Below are 17,048 nucleotides of genomic sequence, written 5' to 3' on the forward strand. Positions count from 1 at the left end.
AAAGAAAGTGCCCATTTGTAAACCTCTTTTTATACATCTACTGCTCAATAAAACCAAGAGCACACTTGAACAGCTTACATTTTTGGTGCGAGTTTGAATCTAGCCCTCAACTGGCTAATGTGGCTTCCAGAGACTGTTATATAGTTTTTTCATTGCATGTCATTTTCATTGCATGTCATTTTTTCCCATCAGGTTCACGTGTGTTGACTCCAGGAAACGCTCCTACACAAATACATTTTAAATGACTACTGCTATACTCTAAGAATTTAGGTAATGAAGCATAACTTGTGAACTAATCCAGGCAGACAACCGGCAAAACATAATTAAAAACACCTAAATATTTGCATTTTGGTTTGTATGTCCCTCCTCTCATTTCAAAAACTGTCTTTCCAATCTACTTCCTACTTTTTGGGTATATTTTACGGACATGAATTGGTGCACTGCTAAATCTGAGGATGGTTAGATTAGTGGTTCCCATTACTTTAGCTGAACACAGTTATATTACCAGAATTTCTCCTGCAGCGGCGGATGTAGAGGGAGGGGCACACATACACATATTTTGGTGAAGATATTTATTGACATTAATTCATATTCAGTCATTTTATCCAAAGTTTGACCATCACAGCTACGTGCATAACTTTTGTACCGACTCTCATTTAAAATTCTAAATTTGAGAGTAAAACCAAGCCTCAAACAGGTCCTGTATTTTTGCACAATGCTATGTTAAATAATCTTAACTAATAGTTCTTACAAGAATCTTAATATATTGTTTTCCCCAACATGTAAAATATGTAAAATGAAAAACTGAAGACTTGAAGTGACTAAAATAGTAACAAAAAAAATGTAATGGAAGAAAAAAATATCTCCTGTTTAATTTAAAGCAATTTAATGTTTTGTTATTTAAAGTTGATTCGTATGTTTCAGAAGTACAGCTTGTTGTATTTTTATGGGAAGAACAAGGCTTAGTTGAGCTTTAGTTCAGTCAAGCTGCCAGCTGCCTCCTGGCTTCAGCTTCATCCTTAATACTGCATTTACACGACACTGGCAGAATGAAAATAACACTGTTCTGACTCAAGTCCAACTGTAAATATACTGTGAGCTTTGGAGTCACATAATTAGAGAAATTTAAATGATCTACTCTTTCTGAATCTAATACTCTGAATGAGCTCAATTGATTGTTCTGATGTTGATACTGAATTTAACTACAGTATTAGAGATTTGCAGTCAGTTCTCATCATGATATGACTGAAATTCAGAAATTCCTTATCTTTTGAATTTAGATGTTAAGAATCTTCTTTTCAAACTCTAAACACATACTCATATTAGGTACATTTATAACTCCTTATTCATGTAGTTATTATACAGCTATTATACACACACCACACCTACATGGATTGGGGCCAAATCATGGTTCAGTATCCTGCCCATGTAGTGGAGAAGTTCAGGATCAATCCACTGACCTTTTGATTGGCAAACAACCCATTCTACCACCTCAGCCAAAGCCAGCTGTATGCTCACTGAGTACAAATGAGAGTATGGGCAACAGATGTTGCCTGACCTGATGAGTCTTGATTATGCTGCAGCATTCGAATGTTAGGGTCATAATTTGGCATGAACATAATCAAAGTATGGATTAATTCTGTCTTGTATCAGTGGTTCAGACCGGTGATGGTAGTGTATCTTTGTGAGGACATTCAAGTCTCTGCAGATGTTTCCAGCACCTTGAAGAATCAGTGCCTGTGGGAATCATGTAATTCACCTACTGTTAAAGTTTTACTGCTTCATTACCAAATTACTTTCTTCTTTCTTTGCAGTTGCTGTTGGGTATACTTGTCCCACCTTGGGCTTTGGTTCTAAAATTTTGTTTGCCTTGCTCAGATGTTTAAAAAATACATTAATTACATTTGAAAATGTTAGCAGCATTTAGTATCTGCAAAGCAGCCCAATTACTGTAGATCAGCATGTCCCAAGATTGGATGGCAGCTAAAGTTTAATTGACCCTTTTCACAGCACACTTCTGATTTGTCAAACTCTGCTTCACTAATTGCTGGAACAGAGCCATTGTTAATGCTATTAGTTTCACCCGGGCTTTCCCTGTTATGACAAATTGACATTTCGGCTGTGAGGAAGACCGATGAGTCTGATTCATTTAGACATAGTCAAGAGTACTCTGCTGCCAGCATGGCTGCCCTCAGTTAGATTAATGCAGCAAAATGAAACACAAAGTATAAGATGGACACTCGTTTTTTTACAGATCAGATTCTTGGGGAGTGAAAATCCATAATATGATGCCTACCAAGAGTTCACCGTCTGTGGTTTCTTTTATAAATGTTCGTGAAAATGTTTGGCAGTCTCTGCCAGATATTATCCAAAACATCCGCTCAGCGCTTTTTCTTCCAGCTACTTTCTTTTTTTAGGGAAATCATGTCTGAAACTATTGACAACATTTTCAATGGAGTCTCATTGTGTCTGCCAGGAAAAAAATGTTGCTCTTAAAGTTTGTTAAGATGCAATTTTTCAGTGTCGTGGGCAGCAAAATAATCCCCATTATATTTGGTTGGAGACAATTATTTCACAGATATCTAGAAAGTAAAGCCAAAGCTATCTTTGTGATTAATGTGAACCAACCTTGTAGTGGCTCTTTGCCCAAAATCAAACCTTAATCAGACTCAAAATCAGAAGGCCACTGGAGCACTGCAGGGACGTATTGCACGGGGGTAAAATAAATAAGCCTCTTTTTTTAGGCTTACTTATCTTCTGCAAGCAGGCAAGCGCATGAACAGAGAAATCATGGCTCTTGGTCTTTTTGTGCCTGCATTGCTCAAAGTTTTGTCCAATTTTCACAAAACAGAAAGAAAATAAGCTATATAATGTAAATAAGTAAATAGGAAAAGAAAATGCATATGCAACAAATCATTCTCACTTGGTTTAGAGCAAATCTGCAAAAATATCCACCTGTTTCTTTTCCTGGGTAAAGTTACAATAGAAAAAGCAACAGCAGGAGAAGCTGCTGAGGCACAAGGCTAAGAGGTTTCTTAGAAATATAGTCTAATTTTGACAGCTAGAAGACATGGCTTGTTCTTTGTTGTCTAAATAAAAGCCCTGTTTGTCCCTGTTCTATCCTCCTTTTCTGTAGTGTAAGACTCTGTCGGAGGTGTGCGAGCACATTGTGTGTGTGTCATCGGACCCGCTGGTTTCGCAGTCAGCCCACCTTGAGCTGGTTCACCTCACCAACATCAAGCCCTCTGAAGGCCTGGTAATCACTGTTTGTCTGGGTTTAACAGCCCAAGACCCACCCTTCTGTTTATTCATGCAATGTGTGAATCTTATTGTGTTAAGTCATACTGTGTCCGGCCTTTGTATGCTCAGACAAAGAAGAAATACAAGCATTGTTTTCTTTTCTTTTCTTTCTTTTTCTTTTTTTGTAGAAATAATATACACAGTAAAACAGAATTTTGTTTAATTTTTGAAAAAAAAAAGCGCAATTACTATGAACTACTCAAAATATTAATTGATTTGATATAACACATATGCTTGCATGCATGACAGACCTTCTATCATACTTGAGAGTAAAGAGCCACAAATGAGTCATTTCTAGTTCAATAATTAAACAAGCTATTTTATGCTTTTGGATTCAGTTGAAACTAACACCTGCTTGGTATACAACACTGAGTTTTTCATTTTTGCTACAATATTTTTACATGTTTCTGTGATATAGTGAACAATCCTAAGCATTTCATCAGTTTCCAAACTATGTTTTCATTCACCATACTGAAAACATTCTTAAAGATCATCTTCTCCAGGGGCAATTTGGGAATGATCTGTCCATTTTCCATCAAAGTGGCTTAGAGATCATGAAATTGAATTTTTTTTTTTTATCTTAATTCAATCAAAAATCTACAGTTTGCCTTTAAAAAGTGAGCGTACAAGCTGAAGTCCAGAAAGTCCAACTTGGAGGACTGATCAGGCTGGAATAGCTCATCATCAGTCAGGATTTGGTCCAGAAGCTAATATCCAGTATGCTGCAGAGAACAGCAGATACAGTTATGAAGAAGAGTCAACTCTGTAAATACTGGCTCTTTGTGTGTGTTTGGTTTATTTGCATATAAAAGTCTTTAACAAACGTTGAACTGAATGTATATGATATGCACTACATCATAGAAAAATATAGAACAAATAATCTCCATAAATACTGATGTGACAAAAAACATTTTTTGTAATTGCCAAAACTGTTGGCCATGACTGTGATGGTCACTGAAAAACTACAAACCTGCAGTTAGCTTAGCTAGCATGACAAAACTTGTTAGCTTATCTTATGCTAGTTGTAGATAATGTGGAGGTTAGGTCTCCATGTTACCATATTTTCTAGTCATATCAGTAATTTTTTGGCAGATCAATGAGTGTTAATGATTGATCAGTCAAAGTGCTGTTCCACCTTCCTGTTATTTTCAGGTTTAACAATTTAACCGTTCACTTTGGAGAAAATGATTTCTCTCAGCTGCGAGTGGTCACAGTGTGTTGGCTACTAAGTGGAGTGTAGGCTAGCAAAGGGGTAACTTTGGCTTTTGGCTTTGGTTTATTTTATTTAAATTTTTAACATTTTCCTCTAGAGTAGAACATAACAGAAATCACCAAACTATAAATCAGATTTAATTTAGATTATTGATAATATCTTAACCAGCCTAATGAGTTATTTACCTGGAATAGTTTTCACTTCACAAGTAGACCTCGTCAGAAGTTAACAGGTGAAACCTTTTGTTTCTTTATGAGATCATAATTTACTGCCTGAAGACGTACTGTTGGTATGCATTAAATTTGTGATATTCAACTTCAAAGTGGGTAAAAATCTTTACTCTAAGACATAAAGATCAGTCAGACCAGAAAGTTTTGAAATTTTGAAAGTTTAAAGTGCAAGTTTCAAGTCACAAAAATTGTTAAACAATATGATCCAACTGGCACCACTCCAGGAAAAAAAGGGGAAGTTCTTCAGAGTTACCAGCCTCAGAAATCACTAGTTAATGGCACCTTATTACTGCCCACATCAATACTTCCTCGGGTTCAAACATCTCAGTCTTAGAACGAAACCATAACTGAGGGGAACCATAAGTGTAGTTACTAGTATAGATCTTCGTATCATATTCCCAGCAAGAAAGCAGAGACACATACTGTGGGTGTGCATTATGTGTTCCTGCTCGGTCTGGAAACACAAAGAATGGACATAATATGAGTGGAAATCTGGAGTATAGTCTCATATTTTTGAGGCACATAAAGGGAGAATATCTGCATATGGTTTTCCACTGTGATGCATGGAGTTGTAGCAGTGAAGGCGTGTGGGGAGCTTTGCTGGCAACGCTGTTGGAGATTAATTCAGAATTCAAGGACACGCTCTTATCCACCACGGCTACTACGGCATCCTGCTGCGACACACCTTCCCATCTGGTTTGGGCTCAGATGCTTGGTTTTTTTTTTTTTAGCAGGACAAAACTAGAATAAACTTTCTGTTTCTGTGAGAGCTGTTTTTAATTTTACAACTCATAAATCAGTGTGTATTTCCAAATATTTACTAGTATCATAGAGCACTTACATTTTTTCTCCATTCCTTTGTCAATTAGGGAATGTACATAAAGTCAACCTACGATGGACTCCATGTTATCACAGGAACTACAGAAGGGGTGAGAGGTTTATTAATATCCCACTTTTCACAAATTGACCTAGTGAACTGCAGACTTCCCCTAAAACACCAGTTATTGTTCAGATTATCTGCAAATCTGAAATTTGTATTTATAACATCAGAATATCAGTGACTCTGGAAGACTTTCCCTTGTTGCTTTATTGCAGCTTATTTAAGTAGGGTTTGCTGAGAAACCTCAGCAGTGCCCATGGATCGATAGATCAATTCATAGTTGTCTGTTTGCCTTCTCTTTCTCTGGCTCCTGTGCCTCTGTAGTCTCCGGCTGACCGCTGTAAGAAGATCCATGCAGGAGATGAAGTCATTCAAGTCAATCATCAGACCGTGGTGAGTTTTTGTTGGTGTGTTTGTGGGTGTGTGTTCTCTTACTGAGTACCCAGTTTTTTGTGTTTACGCAGTAAACCATTAAATCTTATTTGATTCTTTGTATATACAAAAACTCATTCAAACAATAATAGAATTGGATTTTTTGTGATGTCATGCTAACTTTTGGTTCTTGTGATATTATTACATTTGGGTGCTGTTTTGATTTTACTGAAATTCTAGTCTCCCCACTGTTTCTCTGTTTTCACCCCCCTCTCTTGTCTGTGTGCTGTGGCTTTTTTAGGCTTTTCATTGACACTCTTGCGAATGACGTCGTATGACAAAATTGACATTACATCTGCTGCTAATATGACCCTAAAAAAGATTTAGCGCAAGTAGTTCTCTACATAATATAATTTTAAGATGGTTCCAAAAAAAAAACAAAACTAAACACTAAAAATTTCAAGAAAAGAGACCGCTTTCATGATTTGAAATAAATTTTAAGAAAAGTAAGAAAAGCGGGATCGCCTTCAAACTTCCCAACAATATACTAGGCCATAGCTTGAGTGAGTACATAGCTTGGCTCAACATAGGTCAGGTTATAGGTCAAAGGTCAGACAGCACGTTGCTCATGAAAGCCTGTTGGAATAATTGCACTTTCTGAATGCTCTTATTAGATTTTAATAAGTTTTCTTTTTGGTTTTTGGACTTTGCTAAGTCCTCACTTCTTACACTGGACCCTGACAATAAATAAGCCTTTGAAGCTGCTGAGATAGTATTTATGTAATACAATTGGATGAAATAACACAAAAGAGATAATGTGATGCTCATGTGTCATGAGAAATAAACAGCTGATGGTCAGATGATCAGCTCTGGATGAGATATATAGAATTCTTGCATTTCTCACCTCAGTGTTTTTTGTTCTTACAAAAATCTGCTGTTTTGGTAAGGACCAAGAAAAAAAGCTCAAATAGATATACCCTATTGCTTGGCAACAAACCTCAGACAGATTAAGTTAGCTGCTAGCTGCTGAATATGAACTAAGCATCTCAGGAGTTTGAAAGACGGACAGGTTGTTGAGTGTTAAAACGAGGGTTTCAATTATTTGATTATTAGAAGAAAAAAATAATCGCCATGTTGCTTCATCCCTGCTTGCTACTGATAGGATTTTCAGTGTCGTCAGAAAAGAGTCACATGAAGATTAATTTTCTGTCTAATGATTGATAAAATGACCAGTATAAGCAGGAATTTATTTTATTAGCTACTTAAACCAAGTTCCTGCTTGGTGTTTGGTGATTTAGTGGCACTCCTTACATTTGTACTGTGGACCGTGTACAGGTGCAAATGCAAGCAGCTTGCTTTCCAATTAGTGTAATCAGATCCTCTAACCTTTACGACGACTCCTGCATTATGATCAGATCAGTTCAATAGCTGCAGTGAGGGGAAGCTAGCCCAACTTTCCTGTTGCCGTGTTTACTTTTGTTTACCCTTGTGTGTTTCTGTTCACAAAAGTGCGCTGATGTGGGTTTGTAAATATAGTGGGTAAATACAAATAAAAATAACCAAAAAACAAAACGATTTGTGATCACATGTATTTGTTTTCAAATTGAGGGCAGGTTACATCACATGAAAGCTCTATAGATAGACTTTCCACCTCCACACCCACTTGCCTTGCACAGAACGCTCAACAAGAGAGATCCAATCACGACGTGGACAGAATTCAAACTTCAGGCTGCACATAAAGGCTACTTACTGTATAAATAAGGGTGTGATTGTTTTGATCTGTATATAGAGGATTTCTAGTTTTTCTGCAGATCACTTTACTCTCTAATTTTCCGTCCTCTCTCGTTCACAGGTGGGCTGGCAGTTACGTAACCTGGTCGGCTCGCTGCGGGCCGATAAAGGCATCGTGTCCCTGACCCTGAAGAAGCGTCCACAGAGCACGCTCAGCTCTGCCCCTGCGCTGCTGAAGAACATGCGCTGGAAACCCCTGGCTTTGCAGGTGGGACTAGCTCTACCTTTTATAGACTTTATTAAAGCACTGCACTGGCCCACATAATTCCCCACAGCATTCCCTCTCCTGAACGACTGGAGCTAAAGCGTGTAATTAGGTCAGGGAGCAGTGGCTCAGCATGGTTTTGTTTGCCAGCTGAAACACACTGGACTGAAAGGGAAACGAAAACTGATGATGCCCTCAAGCCACGTTCCCAAATCTCTTATGATTTTAGATTATGGCACTATAATTATCACTGATTATCTAGACAAAGGGGGAAAACACAAAGGAGAAGAACACAACTTTGTTCTTATTTTTGTTGTTTGGCTATAGTTGCAATTGGATATTATAACACAGTACGCTCTAAGCCCTGGGGACACAATGATCATTTTTTATGGAGGTAAAAAAAGATAATAACTACACTGAGCTGCCACTGTTCTCGCTTTGCACTTATAGGAAGGGATATTGATTTTGTTTTATTTTGTCCTATATGGTAAGTAGTCCCTCCTTGCAATATCTCTTTCAGTCTTAATGGAAGCTTATGGACTTCACAATAGTTGAAGAAATATGCAGGTCGATTCCTGTCCCCGATTACCCCCCAATGAAGTTCTGCACAGGCCAATTCCAGTACCAAATCCAACAAACGTCAGTGACGTGCAGGTTCACATGAGCTAGTTCAAAGTTTAGTTCACGCAGAATAAAATGAAGTAGCTCATAGTTCACAATTGATCAAAAAGCTCACATTTCCAAACCTGAACTAGATCTGCATCCATCTATCCTATTTCACTAAACATGCCTCCAATAACTGCCAATGATGATATTTTCCTAAAGAATAAGAGATAATTTATTTTTAAATGCAAAGACTAACAGATCAAGTTTGTGTTTTATTCATAGACTGTACAGAAAAGATGGATGCTGCTTCCAAACTCAAGCACCAAGGCTGCATTCTTTCGATGTCGATGGAAAAACAAATTAGCAGACTTGATTTTTACGCTTTTCTCTGTATCATAGTAGGATCTTTACTTTATTACATGAAGCACCTTGATGTGACCGCCGTTGTGATTTGGCACTTTACAAATAAATTAATTAAAATGATTCATAATCTCGACAAACACCTTCCTGATAAGTTTATAGTGTTAATCTCCAGTTTTTATTTATATTAAATACCAGAATGTTCATTTTTTAAATTATGAGTCCCGTTAGTGTCAAGAAGATGGATAAAGCAAGTCTTGCTTTAGAGCAGGCGCACCACTGGGTGGTGTCACAGTTGGTATGCTGTTTGCGGTCAATGTTTTAACAATTTTAGAGAGTCAGACAGATTTAAAAAAAATGAAACATAGACAATACACTGACTTAAATCAGAGTTCAGTACCTTTACTAGTATTTTCACTCGTGATGACAAAACATCTCAATCCACCTGTAGCTTAGTGACATTTCACCATGTTCAACCTCTCTTATCCTCTGATCGTGGCGGACTTTCTGCTCATTTGGCCAAACAATATTAGTTACACAAATAGTACTTTTAATAAGTAAATGCTTTTAAATTGTAAAATTCCCAGGGTAATCATTGCTTGAGGCCAGGAATCAAAAGGATAATGTAGGGATGATTCTTTACATAGCAATGCTAGCCATGAAAATACATACGAAATGGTGTTTGGCAGTGGCTTGTTGTAATAAACAAGCCCTTTTCTGGCAAAGAAAGAAAGAAAAGGACTGATGGCTCTATGCATTTCCCTAAAGCTTGCCTATGTTGTTCAGCATTAATGGGGCCTTCACAGCAAGGCAGTGTGCGCTAATGAGCTATGAATTCACCAGTGTTAATGAGCTCATGCAGTGATTTTCACTTCAGAGTCTGTTTGTAATCCAGTTCCTCTTGAGGGCCTGGAGATCAGGCCCATTCAATTCTGTTTTTCAGCCACATCTCTTCCATTTAGAGATTTGTCCAAATTTTCTCATTTTATTTAAAGCTGTACTAGTTTTCAGCTATAACTTAAGCTTAAAATGGATCATTTAAAGACAATTACAATCACTTCATTATTGTATTATGTCATGGGTGTGCTGTGTTTCTTGGGTTCTTGAAGTTGTCAAGCCATTCAACATTAGAGTTATATTTAGGATATATTTAGGACATATTTTTATGTCAGAAGTTGAACTTGAAGCAAAAGGTTTTTAGATTCCAGAAAAAAAAGACAAATCAAACCCTACTTCCACTTTTTGCAGCCGACCAGAAGCCCAGGCAGCAGTTCAGCCACGCCTTCAGGCACACCCACCAAGAACTCCGCCCTCCAGGACCTTTACATCCCCCCTCCACCTGCTGAGCCATATACACCCAGGTAGTTAACCTGGGTCTTTTAAACAGCTGAAAATAAAAGCGGGATAAAACAGTGGAACAGGTGACAGCAAAGATGAGCTCTGACACTGACGTCCATTTGTTAAAAATCTGCCTCTGCTGTTGCTATAGAGATGAGACAGGAGCCTTGTCTGGTGATGAAGCATCTCGTAACCATGGTGGCGTCAGCGCTGCTAAGCGCTCTGAGTCACCGAACTCCTTCCTGGATCAAGAGTCTCGCCGGCGAGAAGAGGAGGAGCCCGTGTACTGCACCACACCCACATACGGTTCGCTCTTATCATGATTGAGTGTTTGTGTGAGAGGGAGAAACAAAGCGCGAGGGAACCGAGTTCAATCTCATGCTGCAGAATTGAGCCACTTTAGAAAAAATAAAAATCATTATTTGAGTATGAATCCACCTGCAGGCCCAGCATAGAGCGACTGAGCTTGTTACAAAGCTGGCGAAATACAAGAATCCTGCAATTACTACGGCTGCTTTAATGTTGTTAAAACCCCTTATTCATCGTTAAATATCAGTTCAGTACAACTCTTCATCTTGTCCTTTAATTATTATTTTTTAAGTGTACCAACATTTAGCCTAATGTTTATTGGAAAGTGTGAAAATTTGCACAACAGTTTCAAATTTTTGGTTGAGGACCATAAGTTTTTATTGATCAACCCATCTGCTTTGCTACTATTAAACTTGTGATTGTGTGTGCACTTGTAGGCAGGCTGAGGCCCATCTCCATGCCTGTGGAGTGTAACTGGGTGGGTGATTATGAAGACCCAGCCAAGCTTAACAGAGAAAGCCGCAGAGGTGAGTGCCGGCGTGTGGAGTGCATATGTGTCTCCTGAAGAGCCTGTTAGATATTTGTTAAGCGCTCCTGTCTCTATGAATTATAAAGAGATCAACGTGTGTGTGCAGATCAATGCACCTCTATCCCTTTTTGCTAATTCTCCCTGTGATTAGCATCACAGAGGAATGAGGGGGGGATGATGAGGAAAGAAGTAGGAGGGGGGAGAAAAAAGGCAAACAGTCTGCACAAAGGGAGAGAAAATGAAAGGAAGCCATGAAAGGAGGAAGAAGAGAAAGAGAGGAAAAGAGGAACTGAGGGGTGGAGGTAGAAACTGAAAAAAGCTTATTCTCCCTGACCTCCACCTGAATCACTCACACAGTTGCCATGGTGACGCTGACAGCAGCTCTTCTCGGTGTCTCACTTTCCTCTGGCCGCTGCCTAGCAACCAAGGGAGGACAGGAGAGTGGGATCCGCAGAAAAGGGAAGAGAGAGGTAGAGGAAACCCGAGTTTGCTCCAGAGTTCAGGTGGAGAAATGGAGAGAAGTTACACAAAAAAGATGTAAAAAAATTCAGAGCAAAGCAGGAATAAACTCAGCTGCACAGATGAACTCATAAACAGTATTTTGGAGCCGAGGAATTTTACTTCATCAGTCACACAAGCAAAACTTTACAATGCTGAATTGGTAGCGTGTTGGTTATATAAATTCCATTAAAAAAACTTTTTGTTTAGCAGTTTCCAGTGATTTGTAGATGCTACCTATCTTATTGTGTGCCATCATCAGCACACATAACAACATGAAAGAAATGTGTTATATAAAAAAAAAATACTAGTATTATTGCAGATGTTTTGTTATGGCTAAATCCCCACACTCCTCCTTTTGTGTTCAAAGAGCTGAACACTAATGCATGATCAGTCTCTCTAATAATTTTTCTCCGTAATTCTCTTAGAAGCAAAATAAACCTCAGACTACAAAACTAGCCAAGACTAAACGTTAGCATCCTCACCATGCAGGAGCTGAATCCCTCGATCCAAATTGACCTGTGATATTTTCTTGTAACTTCAACATACTTCTTACCATGTTTTCTTATTACATCTGGACATGTATTAGCAAAAATGCAAAATGTTCAATCTTGAAACGATAAAAGAGGAATCATTCCAAACAAAAGAAAAAAGTCCTCGACCTGTTACCGCCGGTGGCCAGTGCACGGAGTAGACCCAAATGCAGACAAACCAAAAGGAGAATGGATTTAACAGAATAAGAGCCTTTTATTTAGACTGAAGGAAAAAAAATTACGATATGCAGAAGGGAAGTAAGATGAAGCTAAACAATAAACTAAACTGAGAAGATAAGATTAAAATAAATGGAACACGGAACCTGGATATGGGAAAAATCTGCAACATGATGAACAACGGACAGACGACCTGACGAGGAGCAAAAGGAAACTCATACAATAGAAACACACGAGGGTGATTAGGGAGAAAGGAAACACATGGGGAACACAGCTGGGATGAATAGGAGACAGGGGAAGAGAAACTGAACACACTGAACACAGGATGAGAAAATGTCAAAATAAAATTGGAAGCACACGAAAACACAGACTAGGACTCACAGGTTTGACACTGGGACCGGGGGGAGGACAGACATGGGAACCAGACAGACTGAGGAGATGCAGAGGACGAATGAGTGAGGGACACAGAGCCATGACGGACTGTGGAGAACACATGGATGCACATGACTGACAAGGGAGACAAGGAATAAAAAACAAGGCGGGGAAACTGGGGACCGAAAAGGGAGACAAGACACGGAGGGAGATATGGACATGACTGAGGAACATACACAGAGGACATGATGGACTCTCAGAGGAAACACGGGGGATGACACTGAGACAAGAAAACATGAACCAGAAGAACAACTAAACTTAGAAACATAAAAAGGACTAAACTCCATACTAACTCTAAAAACTTGGACTGAAACATCCCCCAAAAATGTTTCATGTTGATTGGTTCTGTGGGAGCAGGGGCAGGATTTTCTATTTTTGCTCATATATTTCTACTCTGGATTCTTTGAGTGCCATGTCTCCATAGCAAATCTCAAAATATATTAATAAATGCATTGCTTATATGGTCATTTTCACTTCCTAGAAACAGTGTTACCAGGGTTATTGTGATTAACATATTTGTCTGATAATTAGGGATTTTTTTTTTAAACCTACCCTGTGCTAACGGTTAACACATAATAATAATAATAATAATAATAATAATAATAATAATAATAATAATGGTTGTGGAGCAGATGTTGCAAAACCATGCTATTATAACCAGTAACCATAACTGGCTACACCTCACCTTGGAGCAGAGCTGAAATGGTGTGTATTCACAATAGAGATTAGCTCCGCATCCTTAAAAATTTATTTTTTTGAGGTGCAGAATCATCAAGTGAGTACTTTCGCTGTACTTGAAGCGTCACTCATGGACAAGTACTCTCCCTTTAATCCAATGTATCCACTGTTCCTACACCAGTGCTACATGAAATGACTTGCAGTTCAGCTAGGGAATCAAACCAGTGATTGAGTGCTTATCATTGCCCAGGGACTTGTGCCCACTTGGGTCATAACCTGTTGCACAAATATCAGAAAGCTGAAGTTTCACAAGCAAACTGAAAAATCCTGGGAGCAGAGAGGATGGATATCACACAGGAAATGAGTCCAGGCAACAGAACCTCTGAGTGCAGAGGTGCAGTTTGGAGCAAGAACAGAGGAAATCCAAATGCGTGCACAGACCTTATGAATTATGTGGGAGAGCAGTGCAATATTTGACAAAGGAAATAAAAAATCATGCTCCCAAACTGAAGGAAACTGGAAACTGCAGCTTGTATTGTGAAAAATGGCACAAATATAAGTGAAGTCTGTGTTATTTGTGCAGATTTTTGAATGCACAATCATTTGACTTGAAAAGTAACAACCGTGGAGTCTTTGTGTGATAAATTGGTGTGCCCCTTTCAATGCTGGCTAACACTTCTCTTCCTCACTTCCTTTGTGGGCACACCGCTTAGTGGCAGCGTGTGAAAATGGCTGCAGGATGTGTGTCTCTGAATCCTCACATGAAAACACAAAAACTCCTCATCACACCTTCACCAAAGTAAATTTGTGCAGGTTTATTATTTATACGTCTTTATCAACTGACGCTGCCTGAAGGGATTTTCTGACAGTTTGTCCTTCCCATATGTGCTGACTTTGGTCTTCTTGTTGGCTTTTTACATAACTGCATTGCAGCTAATAAGATGGTTTTATTCAACAGTGACCGTGATCTTTTCTTGACCTTAATCTGTTAGTCCTGGTTATAAATTACCAAATCCCCAGAGCTGATTTGCTGCATGGTTTTCTTTATTTCACAAATTAAGTAGTCTGTTTATCAGGTGATAAAACACAATGCAGAATTTTTTACTGCAGTCTGGGTTAAACAAAACTAATTAACCTCGAGGGATGCCGAGACTACGGGGCACAAAAAAAAAAAAAATTACGTCTGGAATTTTTGCACTCCTTAGATATTTTCAAAATAGCTGATGAAGTAAGTATGGATTCTGTAAATAGAAGTCAAAAGCTTTAAAAAGTTTTCCTTTTTTAAAATCTTTCTATTGACTGCTCTTGAAGTCTACTGCCCTAATTTTGATGCATTTGAATAACAGGACATTTTTTTCTGCAGCCTTTTATTTATATATTTTTAAATTTAGTCTCTAATTAACCCAGAAACCTTCATGACAACATAGGAAGTATTGATGAAGACAGACTAGAAAAAGTATGAGCAGGAGATCAAAATCAGTCAAATGTGGGCGGAGCTTTGATTGGCTGGTGTAACTGTGTCTCACAGAAGCCTCGCTTATGCGTTACGTGGGACTGTCCGGTGGGGACGAACGGACCAGCGGTGAAGACTACTCCTCCCACACAGCTCGTCCGGGCAAACGGTCCAATGATACGGCCAAACGTGCCAAGAGGCGGAGCCACCACAGTCAAAGCCCCTCCCATTATGTCCTTCAGACAAATCAGAGAGAGTCACCTCCCAGGGACCCAGCCTCCATTTATCATGTAAGGGATGGACTTTGTAAAAATGTATTTGCTTCTTCCTTTCTCTTTTTGTTCGTTTATTTATTTTACATGTTTTTGTCTTTGTTTTTTTGTTGCTCTTTCATTGTCTTTATCACTGCGGACTCTTAAATACAGAACTTTTATTTTTGGGTTGTTTCAATCCACAATGACAACTTTAAAGAAGACATGGAAACATGATAGCAACAACTGACATTGATGTAACTCTGTTTGTGAAGCTGTATTTAAGAAATAAGTGCTTAAAGTTCAAGTTTGAAAAAACAGTTTAGCATCATCTTCTGTCAGTACGGAATGTGATGTCATTTGGTTGGTCGGTTGGTTGTGGCTAATAGACTTACATTAGTTTATGTTAGCTAACTAGTGACAGAATTGACAGCTCGGAGGAAAATAAGACCAGTAAAACTGAAAAGCAGTTTGAGACGGCTTTAACAATTATGTTTATGCCAAGAAACCAAGGATATACTGTCTACTTTCACTGTCTCGTGTTTTATGTCCTCTATAAATCACTCTGGAAATTCAAAGAAGTGTTTTTTGTGTGCCAGATGGGGAAATCAATGCCACTCTTATATTGAAGACCACGAATGGCTAGACTAGCTTGGTCTGAAAGCAAAAACATCTACGCACAACTTTTATACCTAACTTTTATAACTATACATTTTCTTACTTTTGAATTTGTATACACATTGAACATAAAACATACTGTATCCCATGCATGCATCATGATAAATTGTGAACTCACCATGATAAATATATTTAAAAAAAAAACTAGTTTTATTTCCTTTATGATCTTAAGTGTGATCATTACTCACTGACAAACTACTTTTATGGTTGTTAGGCTAATTATTAAACATATACTTCAGGTTCATCATGTCATGCTCACATTCCTCAAGAGTTGTCCCCCACATTAGATGTGATACAACCTTGAAAAATATTCATTCCCTGACTGGTTGGCAAATAGTTGCTGGAAGCTGCTTGCGCCGCTTGGTGTAATCAGTCACAGAGATTTTATTGCATCAGAAACTTGCTTTGTACAACATATTACATATTGTTCCCTAGCAACCAGTGGTTGCCAGGGGGTCTCTTGACGGGTCTGTAAGCCTGTGTGACTGGGGCTTTTGGAGTCGATTGCTAGTGATTACCATCAAACTACAGCAATGGCTCACCAGCCTGTCAGGTAATACACATTTTTCGCTCGCAACTGGTGGTGGACAGATGATCAAAACAAAGTTATTGTCACATGGTTAGTGGTCATATGACTGCAAAAACTCAATATCTAAGGTGCCGCCTAGCCACATTAATCTTACCTGTTGGCTTGGACTTGTTTGAATGCTTCATTGTGGTTTCTTGAGGTGGATCTGACTGAGAAACAAGTCATGTTAGCGACACACCAAATCATGCCCTGCTTTTGCATATAATTTACTCTAATAGGATCACAGTGTACCATTGTACTATGTTATATTAATTAAGACTTCAAGCTAGTGTTTGAGGCAATATACCTAGACCTATACTCATTAGGAAGGTGATTACTGAGGTCATAAATCAAGAGAGCTACAGGGACCTCTAGACAATGAGACCCAATGAGGTGAACTCTCCGTTGGCCATGAGAACACAATTCAGGCAGTTGTTGAAGCTATGTCCATCTTTGATATACAGTTATACTCTTGCCACGCTATCAAGTCATGGTATTTATTTATTTAATTTTTTTCAGAAGCCTTACTACCACTCACAATCATGGTGGTAGTTAGTTATAATAACTTATTAACTATACAGATATAAAAGTGGCATTGATCTACTCATTCAACTTTTGACAAAATAGGCAAACATCCAAAGTAACCA

General features: G+C 38.5%; 1 protein-coding gene across 1 annotated transcript in view; it reads left to right on the top strand.

The window, feature by feature from the left end:
• Positions 1-17,048, top strand: part of cnksr2a (connector enhancer of kinase suppressor of Ras 2a) — an 85,944-nt gene that overhangs the window by 44,388 nt on the left and 24,508 nt on the right. The window contains exons 6-13 of the mRNA XM_085417829.1: positions 3,137-3,256; positions 5,613-5,672; positions 5,948-6,016; positions 7,848-7,994; positions 10,206-10,318; positions 10,447-10,601; positions 11,042-11,131; positions 14,980-15,194. Coding sequence (XP_085273955.1) covers positions 3,137-3,256; positions 5,613-5,672; positions 5,948-6,016; positions 7,848-7,994; positions 10,206-10,318; positions 10,447-10,601; positions 11,042-11,131; positions 14,980-15,194 — 969 coding nt within the window. The remainder of the gene's footprint in view (positions 1-3,136; positions 3,257-5,612; positions 5,673-5,947; positions 6,017-7,847; positions 7,995-10,205; positions 10,319-10,446; positions 10,602-11,041; positions 11,132-14,979; positions 15,195-17,048) is intronic.

The sequence above is a fragment of the Rhamphochromis longiceps genome, linkage group LG9 (assembly GCF_057381845.1).
Source record: "Rhamphochromis longiceps isolate RC_006_pf linkage group LG9, R_longiceps_female_GT1.1, whole genome shotgun sequence".
Lineage (NCBI taxonomy): Eukaryota > Metazoa > Chordata > Actinopteri > Cichliformes > Cichlidae > Rhamphochromis > Rhamphochromis longiceps.